At 37.5% G+C, this 15,717-nt stretch overlaps 1 protein-coding gene across 4 annotated transcripts in view; it reads right to left on the reverse strand.

Annotated features, from left to right (window-relative positions):
• The window catches only part of Col6a6 (collagen type VI alpha 6 chain), a 154,106-nt gene that overhangs the window by 67,421 nt on the left and 70,968 nt on the right, over positions 1-15,717 (reverse strand). For all 4 annotated transcript variants that reach the window (XR_007344131.1, XR_007344132.1, XM_048794213.1 and 1 more), the window contains exons 13-20: positions 13,329-13,421; positions 11,288-11,341; positions 9,774-9,845; positions 9,657-9,683; positions 9,297-9,341; positions 9,151-9,204; positions 7,828-7,890; positions 592-657 (exon numbers count right to left, since the gene is read on the reverse strand). Coding sequence is in view for 2 of the 4 variants with exons in the window: in XM_048794213.1 (XP_048650170.1) it covers positions 592-657; positions 7,828-7,890; positions 9,151-9,204; positions 9,297-9,341; positions 9,657-9,683; positions 9,774-9,845; positions 11,288-11,341; positions 13,329-13,421 (474 nt within the window). In the remaining 2 variants the exon portion in view is untranslated. The remainder of the gene's footprint in view (positions 1-591; positions 658-7,827; positions 7,891-9,150; positions 9,205-9,296; positions 9,342-9,656; positions 9,684-9,773; positions 9,846-11,287; positions 11,342-13,328; positions 13,422-15,717) is intronic.

Raw genomic sequence — 15,717 nt, forward strand, 5'->3', positions numbered from 1 at the left:
AAAAAAAAAAAAAAAAAAAAAAAAAAAAAAAAAGTATCAGGGACATTTTTCAGATAATTATTTAAGAAGAAAATATTGAAAAACAGGTTATGACAGATCAAACAGTGAGATTTCATGAGATCAATCCCAAGAGATTTGCCTTGGGTGTATGGGCCACATAAATCTACCAGGTCTTGTTTTTTTTTTTTTTTTTTTTAATCAAATCTTTAGAGGATGTGCGCTCTGGATTCTGGGAAGGCCTAAAACTCTTTCGCTTGCACGGTTTTATTGCTGTCATTGTTCTCGAAATCAGCTAACCCTACATTTTAAGTTACAGTTAGATGTTTGTATTCATGAATAAAGACCTCAAGGATACAGCTTGGTGAAGCAATCACATCAGATTTAGAAGAGAATGTTCTTCCAATCCCAGGGAAGCTGATGAGCAGGAGTAAAAGACATTACCGTTCCTAACAATGGTTTTCCTGAACCAAGTATATTCAATCTGATTTCAAATTCTTTATCAGGCATTTCATATTCTATTACTTGACCTTGAGTCTCACTGTTGTCCCATAATCATTTTATAAGTTTCCTTTCAAATGCCCACATAATTACTTGTCTTCCACGTTCTCCTTTCAAGCCCTTGGGTCCTTCTATGTAAATGTCAAATCCAGGAATTCCCTGAAAAAAAAAAGGAGAAAAATTCATAGGTTTTGAATTATTTCTTCTTAAGAATGTAACATGACTCAGGTGGAAGTCAACTCTTATCCTGGGTTCCCCTTCTTGCTACTCCTTCTCATCACATTTCCTTTTTCTTGTGGTGTAAATTTATACTTGAGAATCGGTAGATTTTGCTCTCCTCTCCCCTGGGGAGAAGGCAAACGCTCCTGATGGGTTCCACCACAATAATGTAAGCAGACTGCTGGATGCTGAAGTCTATACCTTCCACTCATCTCCTTTCTCTTCCTGGATGCCTGGCTGCCCCCCACATACTATTCCCCGGCCCTACTTTTTCGGTTTCCAGGAAATTCTGGAATCTTCGAGTTTTTTTTTTTCAATGTTCATGCAAACATTCAAGTAGGAACTTGAGTAGGCACATATTGTGGGATGTTATCCTTAGCAGGCAAACTGAAGGCTTTCTAACTTGGATTTAAGGACCACAAACAGAGTTCCGTGATGCTGAGACAATCAATTGAGCCAATCAATTCAGTCGATGCTCTTATAAATTGAAAGGGGACAACAATTATCCAGTCCTGCTGAGTGCCAGCTGCCGGGATGTTCAGCTGATAGCATCCCAGATTACCTTCATCAATCAATAAGTAATTTGCCATCACCAACAGGGACATATCATTGCTCCAGATACTTTGTAAATAGTTTTTGTACTTACAGAGCCTGTAGGCTAATAGGGTGAAAATGATGAATCTGGAGTTTATTTTATATAATCGATATAACTAAAATGTACATAAGAAAATATTTCTTTCAGTTACCTACCAAAACCAAAGATTATTTTCTACATTTTAATTTCCCCCTTTAGGTTTAAGTATTTGACTCTTAAATTCTCTAAGCAGATATACCTAAAAGACAAAGGTGGAAAATTGTATTTTAACAAATATAGCAAGTGAGAAAAAGGAAGGCAAAGTTCAGAATTTTGTTCCGCTGGACACATAAGCCCCTTATTGTAGTTCAATTCTACAGGATTTGATTGAAATGATAGAAAAGAATCACACACCAGTATATTTAATAGAACAAACAACCTCAGTTACATATAGATAAATAGTTTGGCTGATGTGAACATGAATAAATTTAGTCTTTTCATGATCTATGCAAATGGACAAAAAAATACCATTTAACAGAAACTTATGATTAAACATGGGCTTCTAAGAATGTTGTCAAATGATTAACATTCTAGACTTACTAGACTCTGTAGATCAGGTAAAAGATTTAGCTCAGTTCCCCCACCCCCAGCATTACTGGAAATTAAAAAAAAAAAAAAATCTTCCTGTCAAAATGGGAAACTCCAAACAGCCAAATGAGCTTTCCTCTGATCACAAATTCAATCTGCATAAGCTCAAGTTTTCAGGAATGTGTGTCATTTGCATGCATTCCTGTGAATAATCTGATCATATGTTCTATTTATTCTGTCTTGATCTTGTTCTCCTGAATTCTTCCTGAAATAGCAACCCACTAACACCACATGTAAAAAAAGCACAGAGATTGATTCCCAAGTATTTTATATTTTTTGAGGCTATTTTGAATGGGGTAGTTTTCCTGATTTCTCTTTTTCAGTGGATTCATCACTTATGTATTAGTTCTAGAAGTTTTCTGGTGGAATTTTTTTTGGATCTTCTAAATAAAATAGTGATAGTTTGATTCTTCTTTTCCTATCTGTATCCCTTTAATTTCTTTTGTTTGTATGATTGCTCTGGATAGAATGTCAAGGACTATGTTGAATAGAAGTGGTGAAAGAGGGCATCCAAATACTTGGGAACCAATCTAACAAAAGAGGTGGAAGACCTCTACAATGAAAACTACTGAACACTAAAGAAGGAAATTGAAGAAGACCTTAGAAGATGGAAAGATCTCCCATGCTCTCAGATAGGCATAATTAATATTGTCAAAATGACCATACTACCCAACTGTTATACAAATTTAATGCAATTCCTAGCCAATCCCTAAAAAACAAATGCCAAATGTCTTCTTTGATATAATGAGAGCAACTAAGAACAGAGCAGGGAGGAAGAGCAGGAAGAAAAGATTAACATTAAACAGAGACATGAGGTGGGAGGGAAAGGGAGAGAAAAGGGAAATTGCATGGAAATGGAAGGAGACCCTCATTGTTATACAAAATTACATATAAGAGGTTGTGAGGGGAATGGGAAAATAAACAAGGAGAGAAATGAATTACAGTAGATGGGGTAGAGAGAGAAGATAGGAGGGGAGGGAGGGGGGATAGTAGAGGATAGGAAAGGTAGCAGAATACAACAGTCACTAAATATGGCATTATGTAAAAATGTGGATGTGTAACTGATGTGATTCTGCAATCTGTATTTGGGGTAAAAATGGGAGTTCATAACCCACTTGAATCTAATGTATGAAATATGATATGTCAAGAGCTTTGTAATGTTTTGAACAACCAATAAAAATAAATAAATAAATAAATATAGCTACCAAAAAAAAATAAAATTCCAATGACATTCTTCATAGAACTACAAAAGCAATCATGAAGTTCATTTGGAAAAATAAGAGACCTAGAATAGCCAAAGCAATCCTTAGCATGAAAAGTGAAGCAGGAGACATCACAATATCAGACCTATACTACAGAGCAACAGTAACAAAAACAACATGGTATTATCACTAAAATAGACATGTTGATAATAGTACAGAATAGAAGACACAGAGACCAACCCACATAAAAACAGTTATCTCATACTAGACAAAGACACCAAAAACATACATTGGAGAAAGGATAGCCTCTTCAACAAATGGTGTTGGGAGAACTGGAAATCCATATATAGCAAAATGAAATTAAACCTCTTTCTCTCACCATGCACAAAACTCAACTCAAAATGGATTAAGGACCAAGGAATTAGACCAGATACCCTGCTCCTAATAGAAGAAAAAGTAGGCCCAAATCTTCATCATGTCAGATTAGGCCCTGACTTCCTTAACAAGACTCCAAAAGTGCAAGGGATAAAATCAAGCATCAATAAATGTAATGGACTCACCTGAAAAGCTTCTTCTCAGCAAAAGAAACAATCCTTGAGGTGAAGAGAGAGCCTACAGTATGGGACCAAATTTTAACCACATGCACATCAGATAGAGCACTGATCTCAGGATATATAAAGAACTCAAAAAACTTAATACCAACAAACAAATAACCCAATAAATAAATGGGCTAAGGAACTGAACAGACACTTCTCAAAAGAAGATATACATGCAATCAACAAATATATGAAAAAGTATTCAACATCTTTAGTAAGTAGAGAAATGCCAATCAAAACTACTCTAAGATTTCATCTCACCCCAGTCAGAATGGCACTTATCAAGAATACAAACAACAATAAGTGTTGGCAAGGATGTGGAGGAAAAGGCACACTCATACATTGCTGGTGGGACTGCAAATTTGTGCAGCCAATATGGAAAGCAATATGGAGAATCCTTGGATAACTGGAATGGAACCACCATTTGACCCAGCTATCTCACTCCTCAGTTTATACCCAAAGGACTCAAAAACAGCATACTACAGGGACACAGCCACATCAATGTTTATAGCAGCTCAATTCACAATAGCTACACTGTGGAACCAACCTAGATGCCCTTCAGTAGATCAATGGTTAAAGAAACTGTGGTGTACATACATTATGGAATATTCCTCAGCATTAAAAGAGAATAAAATTATGGCATTTGCAGATAAATGTATGGAGTTGGAATATATTATGCTAAATGAAGTAAGCCAATCCCCAAACTAAAAGCCAAATGTTTTCTCTGATTAATACATGCTGATCTATAATGAGGGAGGGCATGGGAAGAACAGAGGATCTTTGGATTGGGCAAAGAGGAGGGTGGAGACAGATTATGAGGGTACGAAAGATGATGAAATGAGAGGGACATTATGACCCTAGGTACTTGTATGACTGCACGAATGCTGTGTCTCTACACAGTGTACAACCAGGGAATTGAAATGTTGTGCACCATTTGTGTACTATGAATTGAAATGCATTTTGCTGTCATGTACAACTAAGTAGAATAACAACAACAAAAAAGCACATAGAGTTGTTTTAAATTTGAGATGCATATTCCAAGTGGGTGGGAAGAATTGTTCTGTTTTGAAAAGCCGTCTGAACTTAGAACTATTGACTAACAGCACATCACAGAAGCTCTGATGGGTTGAGTTTACAGTCATTTTGAAGTCAGAGAATGTTTTTTTTTTTAATAAAATGAATTATTTTACATTATCCAGTTTCTTTTTAAAACATTATATGAAGGGGAAGGACATTCATACATGCTGGTGGGATTGCAAATTAGTGCAGCCAATCTGGAAAGCAGTATGAAGATTCTTTGGAAAACTGGGAATGGAACCACCATTTGACCCAGATATCCTTCTCCTTGGTCTATACCCAAAGGACTTAAAATCAGCATACTACAGGGATACAGCCATATCAATGTTTACAGCAGCAAATTCACAATAGCTGAACTGTGGAACCAACCTAGATGCCCTTCAACAGATGAATTGATTAAAAAATGTGGCATAGATACACAATGGAATATTACTCAGCAATAAAAGAAAATAAAATCATGGCACTTTCAGGTAAATGGATGGAGTTAGAGAAGATAATGCTAAGTGAAGTTAGCCAATCCCAAAAAAAACAAATCCGAATGTTTTCTCTGATATAAGGAGTAGGGAGAAGGAGCATGGGAGGAATAGACGAACTCTAGATAGGGCAGAGGGGTGGGAGGGGAAGGGAGAGGGCATGTGGTTAAAAATGATGGTGGAATGTGATGGACATTATTATCCAAAGTACATATATGAAGACACGAATTGGTGTGAATATACTTTGTATACAACCAGAGATATGAAAAATTGTATTCTATATATGTAATAAGAATTGTAATGCATTCTGCTGTCATATATAAATAAAAAGTAATTAAAAAACATTATATGATCATACAGTTAAGGAATAAAGGTGTATTAAGAATTGTAATGCAAAAAATAATAATAATAAGAGAGCTCATGTATAATGGCATAATTTGGCGTGAACATACTTTATATACAGAGTTAGGAAAAATTGTGCTTTGAATGGATAATTATGATTGTAATGCATTCCACTATTGTCATGTATGTAAGAAATAAAAAAAAAATAATAGACAAAGGGAAATTCTAATCAAAGTCTATGGAAAGTGTGTATCAATACCTCAAATGAATTTCTGATCATTATATATAGATGATTGAATTGTCCATCTGTTTAGACTATTGTTTCTTATTACCCTTATTTGTGGATATTTTCCTGTTCTAAATTAGATACTTTGCAGTTGTGTCTGCAAAACTCTTGGGTCACCAGACCATTATCAGAAGATGTCATTCAGTGAACAATGTTGCCATCAAGTGCAAATTCCTCTGCTTTATAAGTAAACTCATCTTTAAAGTGCACCTAACATTAACATTTGTCAGTATGTATATTTCACCAAATTATTCCTGTGAGCAAGGCATTATATTCTTGAGGAGGACATAGTAAAGAAAAAAATCACATAAAATTCCCAGTTGCCCCCATTCTATCAGCAGTCGATAGTACCAAGTTTTATAAATTGTAGCCATTTTGACGGGTGTGTAGCACACCTCTCATACATTGCTAGTGGGAATGTGAGTCAGGGTGAACGATTTTGAAAACTGATTATAAAGATTCAGACTGAATACAGGCATCCGTGTTGTGATCCAGAAATTCCTCTCCTAATGTAGATATCCAATAGAAAGCGTACAAAAGTGTACCCCAAAAACCTGTACAGTAGCATCTACCGCAACACACTCTATAATAGCAACAACTGGAAACAACCCAAGTATCTATCAATGATAGAATACACAAATAAATCATATTCTCACAATGGAGCACTATACAAAAAAGGGTGAATGAACTAATGTTAGATGCAACATGAAGGAAACTCACAAGCATAAAGTAGAGCAAAAGAAACCAGAAACGGAAGAGTAGACACCAAGTGATCCTGTTTATATAAAGTTCCAGAACAGGTAAAGCTAATGTATGGGGCTAGGAGAGTCATGATCTAGGAAGGGTGGGTGGTGACTGGAGCAGGCCAAGGGGGCCTTTGGGATGCTGGTACGTTTCCTTTCCTTACCTAGGAGGTAACTACCCAGGCGTCTTCACATTCATCAAGCCGTGCATTTATAGGTGCGCATTTTTCTGAAGAACGTGACAATTCAGCAGAAAGTTCAGCAGATATTTAAATTTAAACCTAAGTCTGAGTCCATTAAGGTTTTAGAGATGTACTTAAGCAGGCAATGAAAGTTCTACAGTACTGATGATGTTCAATGCAGGACACCAACCTGCATTGGTGTGTGTCTGTGTGTCATGCTTTCTCTACTGGATCGTGTCCCTGCGAGAGCAGGCACCTTTTTTTTTTTTTTTGTCAGGAATGGTGACTGAATTTTGGTCCTTGAGCTATCCTGTAAACAGAAGTGGTGCTTCTTCTGGGAACTCTCGGTGTGAAGATGCCCATGGAGACTGCCCAGTTGCTATGGTGATGCCCTGTTCAAAAGGAGGTTCTGAGCCAACTACAGGACTACCAGTTTTTGACCTTGAAGTTCAGACACCAGCTTCTCCGGGGGTAGAAAAGTACAGCCGCAAGCTGATAATTATAATTGGGCTGCTCATAACGGTGACCTTGGTTCTGCTTGTTTTGAAGAAATTTTCTCACAATAACCCTTTTGATGTTAAAACTTATATAATAAACATGCTGAGCTGGCTCGGCGGGTCTCTAAACAGTGTCAGAAGTTTTGCCAGATTTGCCTTGGATTCCTGGAAATGAGGTTCCTATTCTCAATTGAGAAAGAGTTTTGGAGAATAGAAAGAGAGGGAGAAGTGGGCTTGTTTCTGTCCATATTTTCAGGCATTCAAAAGGAAGATAATGGAACGCACTGGGATCCCTTCATCTCTCTTTCACACAAGAATATGAAAAAGATCTAGCACTGATATCTGCTTTTAAAATTCTATAATTACGATCGTTGGTGTTTTAAACTCAGGATTGCTATTGCATCATAGAAAGGAAACATCTCTCCTTATCAGAAGGGCCTGTGGGACCAGTCCTAAAACAGTCCACAAGCCCACACAGCACAGGTCTTACCGGATCTCCTCGAAGGCCCTTTGGTCCACTGTCACCAGAAGCACCTTTCCTTCCTGGGCTTCCCTAAAGTGGATACAAGTCAGAATGAGGACAAGATGAGAAATTTTAATGACATCAATAAGAATATAAACAAAGAGCTAATCTTCTTCCTGCTGTGAATAATTCACTATTTTTCTGCTCAGGTTATTTCTAAATTTGAAAAAAAGATCACCCCCCCCCCAAAAAAAAAAAAAAGTTCTGGGGCATAAATAACTTAATAGTGAACTTGATTATTTGTCACAGTGGTGAGCTCTGTGTTCCAGACACTTTTATAACCCTTTTAGTTGTTATGAATATTCTATGAGCTAAGTATTATTTTCTCTCTCTCTCTCTCTCTTTCTTTGGACTGATAATTTAGCCCAGGGGCATTTTACCACAGCACTCCTTCCCCAGCCCTTTCTTTTTTTTTTTTTTTTTTTTTTTTTGAGGCAAGTTGCAGAGGCTGGTCTTGAACTTGCAATCCTCCTGCCTCAGGCTCCTGAGTCCTTGGGATTAAAGCTGTGTGCCATCACACCCAGCTAATTATTATTATTTTTTTTAAATAAAGCAACTGAGATTCAGAAAGATCATGCAATTTGCCTGAGGTGGTTGTATCAGCTAGAAAGTGGATTTCTGACTCAACGGTTCCCACTCATAGACAAAGCAAATGATAGAAGCATGGTTGGTACCGATATTCTAGATGAAAATGGTTGGCATGACCCCATGCGCTGACTGGCCCCACAGACCCTTGTCACCACCCTCATTCTGCTTGTATGTGGGAGCTGCCTTGGTGTCCCCAATACTTCACTCCTCCTTGTCCCTGTGTCTTTTTCCATGCAGCTCTGAAATGATTGCAGCTGCGGTGGGCAGGATTCCCTTCCCACTGGAGGGAATCAACAGAGTGACTGGAGATGGTCAACAGAAAGAGGAGTGTTGCTGAAAAAGTTCCAAGCGAGGCCCTGAGAGGTCTGGGGTGTTTGCTTCTGCCCTGGCCATGAAAAGCTCATGGCCAACATGGCTGGATGAGCCGTGGCCCAAGGAGCACAGGAAACGCATAGAACAATGCATGTGGACAACCTGCAGTCATACGAGCCAAGGTCAGCCTCGCCCACCCTAGCTCAGCTGACCCCGTGGACACAGAAGAAATAAGGTTTAATGTTGTGCATGATTGGGGGGTCTCATGAGTGGTGGTCACAAATCAATTTGGGACGGTAGCTGACTGATACACCTGGAGTCGCTGTTTTACTCCATTAATCACGTTTAACTTCAAGGACAGTTTTTGGTTTTCCCTTATTGAATCCCTACCTGGGATCCCTCATCTCCCTTTTCTCCTTTTCTTCCAGGAAGACCACTGTCCCCCTAAAAGACAAAGAAGGAAAAGCTCAAGTTCCCATTTTCTTAATGAGAAATAGCTCAGAAGGGGTCTGCATGGTGGAAGGAAAAGGCTCTACCTGTTCTCCATTTAACCCATCAATTCCACTTTCCCCAACTTCTCCCTGAAAAGACAGGTGTGATTAGACCACAGTGCATTACATCTACGTGGAAAGAAGTCAGACAGCAAACCCAAACAGTCTAATTTCAAACTTTGCACACAACCCCTTGGTTAGACTATGCAATATAGAATATTACTTTAAGAAAAACTGTCAACAAATAATATACAAAGCATACAATAAAAGAAATAAGCAAAATGAGATTGCTAATGCTAGAAAAAGAAGGTCAACAGAAACTTCAGTGGTATGATCTACTGGTCAGCAGTAATGTCAAAAAAAAAATTTCCAGATAATAGATAAATGAATGGGCCTGGGCCATACCTCCTGTCCACTTAGTCCTCTGCTTCCCTGAAAATAGAAAAGAAGGGCAGAAGTTAGTTTGCAAAAGGGAACTGCTGAGTGTTGAGAAGACAGCATGACGCCTCATGCGACTCCTACCTTAGGACCTTTGGTGCCGTAGCATCCCTTAGTACCTTGCTCTCCCACTGGTCCAGGGGCTCCTCTTTCTCCCTGAAAAAGAGCACGTATCCAGATGAGCTTCTCCTACCGGAATCTGGGTTCTTTCTTGGACACTCCGCAAGATTTTTGTTGTTGTTGCAAAAAATATGCGTGTGACTGTTCATGGTTTACCATCCAGAATAATCCGTGCTTATTAAAAACAAAGATTGGAAGTAAATCAGAGCTATTCTGATGACAGTCCTTTGCTTTTCTTTGGATCCTACCTTCATGTTGACTGTGTTTGGCTTCCCTCTCTGCAGCTGGTCACCAAATCATATCTTTTCAATCTTCTTAACCTATCTATTCATTCTGTGTCAAGCTAAGATAATCAGCTCCTTGTTTTGCACCCACGACTGTTAAGTCTTTTTCTTGTGACGCCTACCTTATCCTCACCAGAAACATTGCCTGAGCATGCAATCATTTCTGATCATCTTTCCAATCATCCCCATCATTTTTACTCCTGTGCTTAACTTGGTTCAATCACTGCCAATGGGAGACACCCTCCAAAACGTGTGTAGGGTATTTCAGACTCCCAATAACTTTACCCCCCTCCTGCAGTGTCCTGGGTTCCAGCCATGTTGACCATGTGCCATTTTGCAAAATTGCAAATTTTTGTATGCCCTTGAACATATTGTTCTCTCTGTAGAATGTTCTTCCCCACAAACTTCACCTGGAGAAATTCCTACTCATCTTTCCAACATCTGCCCAAGTCTTCCCCACTTTTTGCAGTTTTTTTCCTTTCAAGCTCCAACTCCCACCAAAGATGTACTGGAGGCTATCGGGTTCTTGTTCTTCAACCCTCCTCTGTGCCTCTTTGTACCTCTAAAATAGTCCTTGTGTATAACAACTGGAGCCATTGTCTCATTTGTCCTACGCATAGTCTGCCAGTTCCCTAAGGTAGGAGCCATATTTTTTCCTTTTATTTTCTCATTTCTAGGGCCTAGCGCTATGCCTGGCATATAAGATACTTAATATATACTCAATGAATAAATGAATGAATGAGTGCATTAGTGAGTGAGTCATTGATAAATATCCATGTAGTGAATGGTAAGATGCTTATAGTTAAGTGAATGGATGTGTGGATGAATGGATAGAAGGAAGAAAGAAAGGAAAAAAAGAAGGAAGGAAGGAAGGATGAGGTCTTTGATAAACAATGTGGTAAGTTGGTTTATCTTGGCAAAATGGACCAGAAAGGGTGAAGAAGCACTGATTTGATTTGCCTAATGAAGAAGATAATTTTGCATTGAGTTCATTGTGCAACCTGGATCAAACAGGAGACAGTAGCTTAACAAACCACAAGAAGCTAAGCACAATGAACATTAGGAAGGACCTGATTTTGCACATGAATTCTTAGAACCTGACCTTTATTGCCTTCCTGTGAAGAGACACAAGACATTTTATACTGTAGATATGTTTTTAAGAATAAAAAAAACTGAGTAAAAGCCTTGACTTACGGCAATGCCCTCCTCCCCCAAGTAGCCTTCACTGCCCTTAATACCCGAGGGTCCCTGGAAACAAGAAAAGGAAAAGAACATTAGCATTTCATCAACCCCAATCCAGAGGTCACCAAGCAAACTTCTTCAACTGTACAGTTTTACTTCAAGTGGAGTAGTAAGAGTTTGTAAAAATAAATCCACCCTCCCAAACCCGGACTGTATTTACACACACAAAAAGAGATGGGATTGTGCAACATATGAACAGATAAAGAAAACGTGGTATATATATACACAATGGAGTATTACTCAGCCATAAAGAAGAATGACTTTATGACATTTGCTGGTAAATAAACAGATCTGGAGACTATAATGCTAAATAAAATAAGTCAATCCCCCAAAACCAAAGGCCAAATGTTTCTTTGATATCTGGAAGCTCATTCACAATAGGGGTTAGGGATAGATGTTCAGTGGAGTAACATAGGGGAATGAAGGGAAGGGAGAGGGATGGGACAAGGAAAGACAGTGGAATGGAAGCAGAATAAAATAGACACTAGTATTGCTATATGTATATACGTGGCTGTATAACCAATGTGATCCTGCAACCTGTACACTTGGAAAAATGAGAAATTATACCCCATTTGATTCAAATGTATGATATGTCAAGATCATTGTATTGTCATGAGCAACTAATAAAAAAAAAGAAAGAAAGAAAGACAGTGGAATGAATCTGACCTAACTTTCCTATGCACATACGTGAATATACCACAGTGAATCTCACCATCATGTCCATCCACAAGAAATCAATTAAAAAAACAAAACTATGGGTAAAAGAAAGTAAGATCTGCAGAGCAGAGAGAACTGGGGAGGTGAGGGGAAATGGAGGTACTGGGGACTGAATTAGAACAAGTTATATTCCATGCTTCTATAATTATGTCAAAATGGATTCTACTCTTATGCATAACTAAAAAGAACCAATAAAAACAAGAAAAAAATATTTTAAGAAGAGATGGTATTCTGAGACAAGTCTCCAGTATTCAAGTGTGGGTGTGCGCATGTGTGCCTATCTTAATATTGTCTGCGACTCTCTAGGATTATATATAGTGCCGGATGTTTCCTTCCAGACATTCAAACAAACACGACTATATTTGCCCTTGACAGACTACAAATATCCTCTTTTCATTAAAAAAAATTTTTTTAGGGTTTATGCTACTCATAGAAAAATAGACCACACACATTTTTTCCTATTCTTTCTGAGCTCTGTTTTTGTTTGTTTTTACCCTACCATTCTCTTTATATGAAGTTGAAGCATTCAGGAAATAATTAGTCTGAAAACTTTCTTTATAGACACAGATTTGGTGATTTGGGAGTTCTGGCGCTATCCATAAATTATTCAGAAATCAAACACATATGTAAACAATTCGTATTGAAATCATTATTAAACATATCCCACAGTGTGTTTTTACATATTTGAAGATTTCTTAAAGTCCAAAATAATATTTTAACATAAGGATACATAAACATATTTTTGGCTAGGAAATATATGAATTAATGTTGTTAGCTGCTTAAAAAAAATACTGGCCTGTATTTGTGTGTGTGTATCTGTGAAACATCAACAACTTAACATCTGCTATGGCAGAGTGGCCTGATCTAGCTTGAGTTTCAGCTGACAAAATATCAACTAGATTTTTAGGACTCTGCCATCATTAAAAATGGAAACTGAAACGAACAACTGGTATTGAGGAGGATTTCGTTATTCAACATTGAGGGATCAGTGTCTTGCATCCTTGACACCTCTGCTTGACCACTGGGTAAGCAAAATCTTGACAGTCATTTCTCCTGAGAGTTCTTTAAGAACTTTAAAGATCCTAATTTAGCATGTCAAGGAAAATTGACCACTATCTATCTAACTTGGCCATAAAAAAAAAAAGAGTGTAATAAATGGTTACCACAGAGGTCCTATCTGGAAGCCAAAATCACCCCTTATTGTCATCTAAACCCATGTCCACAAGACATACTACAGTTCAAATAAAGTGAACCATGAAGCTGAACTAAAAACCACCTTTTTCCCTGGTGGACCGGGATCTCCCGTTGTGCCATCCCCTCCGATGCACTTGCAGAACAAACAGCAACAAGTCCTTTCGGCAACATTGACCTTGGGACACGAGAGACATATGTTACATTTGATGGTATCGCTTCCCAAATATCATGCACACACACACACACAAAAGCACACACGAGGTGTGGGGTCGTAGCTCAGTGGTAGAGCGCTTGCCTAGCACGTATGAGGCACTGGGCTCCATCCTCAGCACCACATAAACATTTTTTAACATAGTTATCTCTCTCTCTCACACACACACACACACACACACACACTGATTTATGCTCAACAGTATGACCCAGATTTCTTTTTAAAAATTTTTTAAAAATATATTTAATTTTTAGTCGTAGTTGGACCCAATACCTTTATTTTATTTATTTTTACATGGTGCTGAGGATTGAGCTCAGGGCCTCGCATGTGCTAGGCGATTGCTCTACCACTGAGCCACAACCCAGATTTCTATAGCAGTTTCAGAAATCTGTTCACTGTTAAAATGACTGTGCTCTAGGGAGGATATCCAGTATTCTTTTGCCCCCATCTTTCTTGTTGTGATGTGCATTCTTCACCATCTGAGAAATCTCAAAATCAACTCAAAAAGTATTTTTGTGTTTTGAAAATGGTAGCACTCTAACCATGATCAACTCACTGTGTATTAATATTTTAGAGTGGCTTCTCTTTCACATCCCACCCTACTATAGCATTGACCATGGTGTTGTCGATATAATTCTGCCCCAAGTACTTTGTGCAATAAAATGGATACATGCTATTTTCTCCTTTCCCCATTTTGTGAAATATCTCTGCCAGAGGATTTTTAGATAGTACCTGCTGTAACACTGCTTGGAACGGCGTCCAGTGGTAAACGTTTCCAAAACACTTTTGATAGCATTTCAAAAACACATGCCAAAATTTTGGAAGCGCTTGCTATAGAGGGTGTGGGCATGAAGAGAATACTCCTCTTGACATAATGGTAAAAAAATTCGTATTATATATTTAAAAATGTGAACGAATTTCATCCTGGACTTAGTTGTTTCCTGAATAACTGACATACTGTTCTTCATTTTAAAAATTAACCCACCAGATTTATTTTTAGGAAAATTCTGTTTGTAACAAATGCTATGCTTCCCTTTAGAGGTGTAAAATTAATCTTTGAATTGCAAAGTTTCTCATTAAATTTCTAGTGCCAATGAAAAACATACAACTTTTGTTATAACCATTTAGGATTTTTCCCCTTTGATTGCTTTCTATTATATAATATTCCTTTTATGACATTATAAAACTTTCCTTGAAAATTTCAGAAAAAGCAATAAAACTTGAAAATTGAAATATGTAAAACCAAACAATGACAACAAAATGAATTCTATGGTTTCATATTAGATATTCTAATTTTCTTTGGGTCAGTCACATCCAGCATTGAACCTAGCACTATGAGGATTAAAATTGATCTACTTCTAAAATTAATATTATTCTTATACATTGTTTCATTTATGTGATATCTAAAAACTTATAAGCTTGTTTTGAAGAATAACTTCCTCTATGGATTAGCAATACAGACCTCAAAGAGTACAAGACACAAAAAAATACACATAGGATAGGAATTACAACAAAACTTCCATAATAGTTTTTGTAATTATTTTTATGTAATTACTACACTGAAAAAAATTGTGTTTAAACATCTATTTGTATACAAATTCTATGGTGTAAAAAGCAGGAACTAGCATTTCTGAAAAATATTAAAAAATATATTTCTTATAAAATATAAACAAATTACAAATTATTAGCTATACATCAAAGAAAAAAATAGTGTCACAAAGCTTGGTAATGTTCCACCACTCAAGTTCAAAACTTTGTATGTTTCTGAAAGAAATGGCATTAAGATGCATCATTTATAGGCATCAGAGTCTAAAAAATAGAACATACAGTGAGAATCTCAAAGCTGAAGACAAACTGTGAAAATCTTTCACTTGCTCATAAAATAGATCATATGGTGTTCATTGACATTGTTTCTCCTGCATTAGAGCAGATTGCTTGCTCGGGTTGAGCTCTATATGGAATTTGCTCTCACTTACAAGCCACGTTGTGAGAAAAACATATCTTCAACATTAGAATCATACACAGCAAGGTGAGCTGGATATTTAGATCTGCAAGGAATGTGAAAATGACTGGTGGAGGGAAGAGAGGGAACAGCAGAATCATGTTTGTATTTCAAATTCTCTTTGGCACTCATGCTCATGGACTGTAATTTGGGCAGGATTGCCAGAGCTATTTAAAAAATTGTTTTCTTCTTTTTTTCTTCCCTCCCTCTCCCTCTCTCTCTCTCTCTCTCTCTCTCTCTCTCTCTCTCTCTCTCTCT

This window comes from Marmota marmota, unplaced genomic scaffold (genome assembly GCF_001458135.2).
Source record: "Marmota marmota marmota unplaced genomic scaffold, marMar, whole genome shotgun sequence".
In the NCBI taxonomy this organism is placed as follows: domain Eukaryota; kingdom Metazoa; phylum Chordata; class Mammalia; order Rodentia; family Sciuridae; genus Marmota; species Marmota marmota.